The 8,718-nt window shown below is 44.8% G+C and overlaps 1 protein-coding gene across 7 annotated transcripts in view; it reads left to right on the top strand.

Annotated features, from left to right (window-relative positions):
• ARNTL (aryl hydrocarbon receptor nuclear translocator-like) overlaps positions 1–8,718 on the top strand; it is a 109,111-nt gene that overhangs the window by 75,972 nt on the left and 24,421 nt on the right. For 5 of the 7 annotated variants that reach the window (XM_011954261.1, XM_011954258.1, XM_011954260.1 and 2 more), the window contains 5 exons: positions 110–257; positions 2,547–2,585; positions 2,864–2,905; positions 4,331–4,488; positions 6,243–6,322. In XM_011954261.1, the coding sequence (XP_011809651.1) occupies positions 118–257; positions 2,547–2,585; positions 2,864–2,905; positions 4,331–4,488; positions 6,243–6,322 (459 nt within the window). In that variant the 5' untranslated portion in view covers positions 110–117. Of the gene's footprint in view, positions 1–109; positions 258–1,034; positions 1,106–2,546; positions 2,586–2,863; positions 2,906–4,330; positions 4,489–6,242; positions 6,323–8,718 lie in introns of all 7 variants that reach the window. The other 2 variants (XM_011954262.1, XM_011954264.1) reach the window with 2 other exon arrangements.

Here is an 8,718-nt window from a genome sequence, read left to right as displayed (position 1 = left end):
CCCGCCCGCCCCACCACCAAACCCCCTCCAAGCACCACCCTGGGTTCTCCACCGCTTTCGAGAGCTCATCGAAATAAACACGCCTTTGTGCCTCTTGTAACAATTCCAGATCATCCAATGGCAGACCAGAGAATGGACATTTCTTCAACCATCAGTGATTTCATGTCCCCGGGCCCCACTGACCTGCTTTCCGGCTCTCTTGGTACCAGTGGTGTGGATTGCAACCGCAAACGGAAAGGCAGCTCCACTGACTACCAGTAAGGCCTTTGGGGCATGTCTTCCTCTTGTTAAACTTGGTGTCAGTTCTTGGGCATGGAACATCTAGCGACCAGCTACTGTTTCTCCTGGAAAAGGGGATTGGAATAAAAAACCCAACTCTAGTTGGCTACACAGTTGGGTTTTGGCTTTACCTTCCCCTAGTTTGTAAGCAAGAAGGGAGCCTTCAGCACTACTGAGGCGTTTAACTTCCACCTCCTATTCCCAAAATGTTCTACACCCAGAGAAAAAGAACAGCCTTAAGGCCAAGTTCTGCCTTTTACCCCTTTCTTCCTCTTCTTTCATTGCTCCTTTGAGCAAGAGGGTTAAGTCTATGGGTGTCATCTCAGGGAGTTCAAAGAGAGCTTAGCCTGAGTACCTCTCTGAGGAAGACAGCAAGTGTCAGGTGCTTAACGAATGTTTATGGGAGGAATGAGTGGAGGTCCTCTCTGAAAACAATTTAGGAACATTGATATTGTCCTTAAACATTATTTAAATTACTATGAACTTGTTATATTAAATAGTATTTTTGTTTATTTTTAGACTTAATGACTTTTCGTTTGAGTAAGTAAATTTTCACACTCACAGTCATCCCTTCCATATATGTACAAACACCTCGGGAATAAGGCAGTGTAGAACATTCAAAGGCACATTTTCTTTTGCCGAAGCACCTGCGTGGAATCTTACCCAAATGTCCATTTAAGAGGTTTTCTTTTGTTTAATGAGGGAAAATCTCCGAGGAGGTATCCCCCCTACAGCAGATGTCCTTTCTGCTGAAGTTCACAGGTCGAATTTGGGGAGCACAATGGCTGGAGGTCAGATGCCCACTAGGAGATGCTATGATTAATATGTAAGTTATCCCAGATGATTAAGACAGCCAACACCCAGGGGCTGGAGAGTGGGTATGAGGGCTGTGAGGGCGTTCTTCCATCGCAGTAACTCCCCAGCAGAAAGACTGTGAGATGTTGGCCACAAACCCTTTGTCTTGAGCAAGCGCTGAGGGAGCCACTGATGTGTTCTACGGCCTCTGTCATGTAGACCTGTGGGTTCCAGCCTGGTCACCACCCAAGATTTCCCTTGTGGACTCTGGTTTGCTAATCTTCTGTAATTCATGGAGACTCAATTAATTAAGCAACTGTAATCCCTTTCATGATCATTTTAATGTAACTGAAGTCATCTGTGACTGTCAGGCAGAGCTTTTTCTCACCTGAGATTATCACCTGGCCTCAAGGAACAGATAGGATTCTAGACAAAAGGGAGGGGGGAGTTTTTGTCTTTCCGTGCGGCCTGCATGATCTCTGAACTTTAGAACTAGCTGGGGAAACCTTCTGCCTGTGAGGAACCCCAGGGCGTCTGATTGGGAACACTGTTCTAGAATGCCCATGATATGATCCAGTGCTCCTAGAAACAGCTATTTTTGCCCTGGGGATTACATTGTTTGAAGGGCCATGATCTCTCCTTTCCTATGGGATAAAGGAAAAAGGAGAGAGGCCCAGCTGGCAGTCCATGCCCTCCTGATAAATGTATGGATTGGAGAAGGCTGTGAGGGGGGTTTGGAACTCCTTCCTCTGGGGATTTCAGTCTGTTTTCTTCTACTGAACCACAGGATGCAACGAAACTTGGATTTCTGGAGTCTGTGAAAGGGAGGGAGATCTTTGCTGTGACCCCAGGACCCTCTGTGGCCCTCAGCCCCACTACGCCCCTCAATCCCAATTCCTGAAGTCTAGGGATTCCTACCTAACTGAGAAGCAGAACACTTGGCAGCAGTGCCTTTGAAAAGCTGCCTGGGGCTCTGCTCAGTACTTTGTTGGTACTTTAATTCCACCCTCCTCACTTCACCCCTTCCCTGCCAAATAGATGTGTGTGCACATTTGTCTTTGATGCTCAATATGTTTTGCAAATGGAATAAGCTTCATTTATCCAGAATTACGGGGATAATGAGAGGTTAGAGCTATTTCGAGCCTATGGTTAACTAAGCATTTTTATAAACACTACGTATTCCCAATTTTCAAACAATCAGAATATGGTAAAATATATATTAACACACAAACTCTTTTGGGATGATAACTTTTGTTTGATAACCTGAGAAGCTCGTCCAGGTTTTATAGTAAGTTCAAGTTAATTTCTGTTTGTTTGTTTTACCCTTATTACACATCATTAATCGATACTGTGGCTGTTCCAGCTTTCTAATTGTTTGGTTTCTGGATAAATGAGAGCCTTCTGTCTTACGATAAGAAGCTCTTCTGTATGTCTTTATTAACATGCAGTCACATTCTCTTTTGTTTTTTCAGAGAAAGCATGGACACAGACAAAGATGACCCTCATGGAAGGTACCATGAACCTAGTAATTTGAACTTCAGCATCCTTATAGCCATTTTCTTTGCGCTGTTACACATTCTGTTACTTGGGGCAGCACCCATGTCCTCAACTGGAGATGAGCAAGGAGGCTGTGAGCCTGTGGGCTCACACTGTGTCCCTTCAACCCCCAATCCCCTTGTGTGTCTGCAGAGAGATGACGGGGATCGGGCAGAAGAAAACAGCAATGTGTAACTTGGCCATTCATCTCCAGGGAATTATGTTTTTATCTTTTGCTTTTTCCTCCCCCCAGGTTAGAATATGCAGAACACCAAGGAAGGATAAAAAATGCAAGGTAATCTTGGACCTCATTTTGTCTACAAAGCGTCCTAGTTCTGGTTGCTTAGAGAGCAGCTAAGGAGGCTCTGCATGTTCGGTCCTAAGAGTCCTCTTGGGCACTGTCACCTCCTCAGGGAACAGGCAGGTAGTGGGCTTTGGCCAAGGTGGGCTTCTGCCCTCCATGCTCTCCATACTGGGCTGGCCTTTACTCTTTGCTGTCTAAGCACCTTTAACCTGAAGGGGATTTGAAGGTAGCAGAAATCAATCAAGGCTCAAGTTTTTCCCCAATCTTCAGCAGAGGACGTCTTCCTGACTGGAGCGCCCTCCACAGGAGACATGGCCCAGTGATTTGCGTCTTCCTGACTGGAGCGCCCTCCACAGGAGAAATGGCTCAGTGATTTGCGTCTTCCTGACTGGAGCGCCCTCCACAGGAGACATGGCTGGGTCTTGCTTCTGACAGGGGCCCCTATTGCATTGCGAGTTGCAACTGAATGCACCACACGGGGCACGCTAGGTGCCTCTAGTAGATTCTCTGCCTGGGTCCTTCCTGCCTCCAGCCACACTTGCTGACTTCTTCCCATTGGGTCCTCAGTTCTTCTGCCGTTAGTACCAGGCTGTGTTCTGAGGCTGCATCATGACAGACTGATACAGGGGGCTGCAGAAATTGGCTGCCCTAAGGCTTCAAGCTCTTCCCTCAGAGGCCAGCCTTGGCAGGAGCTCCCATGGCTCTATATCTGTGGCAGCTGCAGCAAACTGAATTTCCATAGTTGTTGCACTTCCTTAGGAGGACCGTCACCAACAGCAGGTGCACATCAGTCAGTGTCAGCCTGCCTCAGCAGGCAGCCACTCCCGGGAGGGAGGAGTGTGACATTCCTCAGGGGAGGCTCCTGGGGACAGATGTAGCATCTGCTGCACCTAGGTGGAGTCCTGGTTGATCCAAGGATGATGGTGTTGGTTACTGGGTGCCCTAGTCAGTGAGGCTGTGACTGGAAAGAAGTGGTGCCCTGCCCAGGTCACACGGCCACACAGCAGGCTCCTCACAGACCTCAGGGACAGCCCACGGGGCTCTGGACGCTCTGTGCTGTGAAGCCACCACCTCCCTTCTCTGTCCTTTCACCCCCATTTCAAAATCCAATTTTACAGAGGCTGAGAGGAAAAGAAATGAGGAGACATGAACAATTCAGTTTACTCTGAAAAGACAATCTTTGTAGCTTTTCTCCTGAATTCTAGGGATGAGGTAAACATAAACTAATACTGACCTGGCAGTGAGGCCATTTTCTTGGAGACTTTAGTAGAAAAGTCTAATTTTGAACATTCTGCAGATTCTAAATTTGTTTTGTCAGATGAACATTGAAAACAGTTACAACTCATTTATTTTTGTCGTCTTTTCTTGATGCTTGGTTACATTTTATAAGAAATCGTTTTTCATATTGTTGTTCAGGGAAGCTCACAGTCAGATTGAAAAGCGGCGCCGGGATAAAATGAACAGTTTTATAGATGAGTTGGCTTCTTTGGTACCAACATGCAACGCAATGTCCAGGAAATTAGATAAACTTACTGTGCTAAGGATGGCTGTTCAGCACATGAAAACATTAAGAGGTGAGACCCTGGGCTCTATTGTCCTTTATGTCCTTGCCCACACATGTTACCACCCTTGCCTAGAATGTTCCTGTCCCTAAGGCAAATGTTTATTACTTGCAATTATGTAGCCTTGAGTAGTATACCTTTACTTTTCAGCAACAGCTGTGATGCCAAATGAAGTGATTATTGAGCTTATGTGGGTTTTGACATGCAATTTTGCAGTCACACATTCTCAGAGCATAGAAACTATGTGCTTTGCACATCTCTGTATATGCATGTAATCAGGCTATGTGCCTATCAGAGACGATACTGCTCTGATGTCTCACATCTTGCCTATGTTTGTGCCTGGATCCCATCCTTACAATTATGACACGCAGAAATGTAGGTGCACACAGTGACACAGAAAAGTCAGTTTCAAAGATGAAAATTCATCATGGTTCCTTTGAAAAGTGAGTCACGGGTTGCGGGTTCTCGCGGCATTTTGTTGTCAGGAATGAACACTGAAGATATTTTCATCTTCCTGGAATTTTCCCGAACCAGATCCACTCTTTGTGAGGGAGGCAGTATTTTCCTTCTTTTCTGAGTGTGGGGAGGGTGAGAAAACAGAGGCAGAAAAGTGGAAGTGACTTATCCAAACCACAAGAGAAATCTGAAATATATCAGGCATTTTAGTGAATGCTGTTCCTGGAATTTTCCATAGCTAGTCTTGGACTTTTGGAGGAAATTGGAAAGTGGGCGCTCAGTCAGATCTCTGACCTGCGTGGTAGAATTGCGTCTTTTTATATTTGCACAAAGCTACCAGAAATAAGAAGTAACTGGTTGTGTCTGACTTTAGATCATTATCCAAAAATATAAATGTTGTATCCTGTGCTGGGAGAATGGCATTTAAAAATTCATATTAGCAAAGATAACATGGGTTAAATTATTATAAACTAATTTCTGTTAAATTGGAAATAAGTGGCAAATCTCAAGTTACAATAAAGAGCAGGGATAGGGATCAGTTGAATGGTTGCAACACGTCCTGTCTCCCCTCCCTCCCCATTGCACTTTGAATTGTTACAGATCCGTTTCATTTTATTCTTTCACTATTCTACTCGCTATTCTGCAGACTCCAAATCATTTACTGCTGGCATTTTTCTCTGTTAAGTGATTGTTCTCCTGAAAAATGCCAGACTGACAACCTTTTAAGCGTAAGTCTTGTCCCCTTTCAGTCCTGGGAGTGGGAGCTGCACTGACTGAAGCAATGCATTCCTCCACATTGCCACACTCATTTAACTCACCCCGATGAAAAGGAACTCACATTAAATGCCTTCCGCAATATATTTACTCAGGGCCTGGCAGACTGGATGGGTTCCCAAGAACATTTAGAGTGGTGATTTGAAGGACTACCAGACAACCCATTTAATACAGATCTTAGGAGGAGGGAACTCTCTGAGGAGCCTCTACCAGTTTACTTCCAGAGCTGCCTTCTCTCTTAGAAGCAGATTGTTCAACTTCCTCCTATTATGTCTTGGTTTTCCCTGTAATGAGAAAAACAGGCGTGTTAGGTCTCCTGTGGGTAACAGTGTTCTCTTTTCCATGGTATTATCTTTGGCTTACAGGATTCCATCCAAAGCCAGATCTAGGCCCATCTCAGTTAAGGCCTAAACAACAAAATTTAAATACCAGGTCACAGGGACTAGGCCACTTGCAAAAGGTTTGAGGCAGCAAATTAGAATGAGACATATTCTGAATATCAAGTATACCAATACTTTCTCTTTTTCCCCCCTAAGGTGCCACCAATCCATATACAGAAGCAAACTACAAACCAACTTTTCTATCAGACGATGAATTGAAACACCTCATTCTCAGGGTATGTTCAATTATGGGATTGTTTTACAACATTTGTTTTGATAAATTTTCAAGTGAGTAGCAGCATGTGGGAATTTGATGTTTCAACACTGAGCTTTTTCTAGGCCTGCTTCCTCTCTCGGGTCCCTCCCTTTATCTCATTGTTCGGACAGGCTTCACATTTCTTCCACAAAACCATTCTCCTCCTCTTTTAACCTCATCTAGGCAAAAATGGAAGGCCTATGCTACTGCAATTTTAAATCAGAAGAGGCAGGATTTGTTAAAAATAAGAGGGATTTAAGAATCACATTTCTGCATGAAGATTTCAGGAAGGGACTGAAACCAACAATAATTGAGACTTTCTTTTCACCTGATTTAACCACTAGCACAAAAAAAGTCCACCTAAATCTTTACACCAAAATCCCATCAAAACAACAAAACTGTGGCTCACGCCTATAATCTCAGCACTTTGAGAGGCCAAGGCGGGCAGATCACCTGAGGTCGAGTTTGAGACCAGCATGGCCAACATGTTGAAACCCTGTCTCTACTAAGAATATAAAAATTAGCTGGGTGTGGTAGCAGGTGCCTACTTGGGAGGCTGAGACATGAGAATCGCTTGAACCCGGGAGGTGGAGGTTGCAGTGAGCCGAGGTCATGCCACTGCACTCCAGCTTGGGCAACAGAGTGAGACTCTGTCTCAAAAATCAAAGAAACAAACAAACTTCCAAAGACTAGTGGTCCAAATAAGAAAAATAAATGCAAGAGGTATATGCTTTCACTTGCTTGACTTGAGTGCTCTCTCTGTCTTGCTAAATCTCTGCTGGGAGATGGTTGAGGTGGCACTGTGGGAACCTGTTGTTTTCCATGAGGAATTAGGTCTGCACAGGGCTCTAAGTAGTGTTACTAGGTAAAGTGAGATTAACTTGGGAATTGAAGGGAAAGAAGCTGAATTCAGAAACGTGTTCTTGCAAATTGTAAACAGAAGAATAGAAAAACGTTAACTAAAAGGAAGGATACCTGCTTCCACCTCCCACAAAGTCAGGGCTGACCTTACTTGCACAGCCTACAGAATCTGCATACCCATCTTTGAGCAGAAGTTTGCAAAGCCCTGGAGTAGAGGGTAGTCCATCTGGAATTTTGCATCATCACTATCCATTTTCAGCTCTCTGTAAGCCTGGCCTGTCTGCTCACTCCAGCATTCTCTATTTATCTCCTCATGACGTGCTATCTCAAATTGGAAAGCATTCACCTGCGAGGACCAGAAGACCTGATGAATAAACAGAGTTTCATTTCTCAAGTATAACCGGTCTGGAGTAGGTTATGTGGGGTTGCTGCAGTGGTTCAATGAGGTCAATAGGAACCAGGTTCTTTCTGTCTTTGCACTCAGCCACACCAAGCTAGCATGCTAGCTTGTTTCCTTAATGTAGCCGGGTACCTCTGCCAGGTCTAAGTAGCCAGACCCACTGTAAAAATAGGGGTAAATGAAGCTCTAGTCTGGCTGTCCTTTTTATCAAGAGAGGATACACCTTCCTGAAAACTCAATAGTGGACTTCACCTTATCCAAAAGTGTGTCACTTGGTCACACCTAGCTGCAGGGCAGGGTGCAGAAGCAAGTATATATAGATTTTCCAGCCTCCCTGGTGGAGACAGGCAAGAGAGAAGGGGCCTGGGAATGGTGTTGGAAATTGGCTCCCCCAACAGTGTTTGCCACACACACTTTCCAGAGCCACGTGCATTTGCTCGATTCCTTCCAGAAATGACTCCCACAGCCCAATATAGCATGTCAACTGTGGTCTGGTTGGCCTGAGGATGAATGGGGCTAGTGCCTTCCTTGCCAAAAAAGCCATCTTATTAGTACCACATCATTTGGGGCAGCTGCAGTACTGCCCCCTCCCCCTTCTGTCCTGAATATGAATTATTGTTAGGTCAGGTTTTTTACATCTTATATAGGTGCTTTTTTGAATTTAAGATAGGACTTCTCTTTTGTTTCTGTCAAAACCTGTTTGTTGAATGGCCCCACAGTCCAGCTTGTCATTAGTGACCCTTGGAATCTTTGTGTGACTTGTAGATCCAATACATGCCTCTGTGCCTTTCATCCTTGTTTATTCATAAATTCAACAAATATTTTTGTATACTTAATAGATGCATGGCATTGTTCTAGGAACATCCAAATCAATGATAAACACTTTAGGGTGGGACCAGGCTTCCGATCAAGTGAGTGACGGTCTTTTGGTTACCACTCTCAGGACACAGTTATTCAAACACCCAGCTCTGTCCATCTCTCCATCCGTTTCATAAAGATGTCTGTGTTCTCAGAGAGGATTTGCTGAGGTTAAAATATGACTGATGTCTGTAGCATCTCGAGAGCCGCCATTGGTGCCAGCTTCGTGGGCTTGCGACCTCTACAGTTTCACAGGG

Source organism: Colobus angolensis, unplaced genomic scaffold (genome assembly GCF_000951035.1).
Source record: "Colobus angolensis palliatus isolate OR3802 unplaced genomic scaffold, Cang.pa_1.0 Scaffold380, whole genome shotgun sequence".
NCBI classification, from domain to species: domain Eukaryota; kingdom Metazoa; phylum Chordata; class Mammalia; order Primates; family Cercopithecidae; genus Colobus; species Colobus angolensis.
The sequence above is the reverse complement of the archived record's forward strand: the minus strand, read 5'-3'. Positions and strand labels throughout refer to the sequence as shown.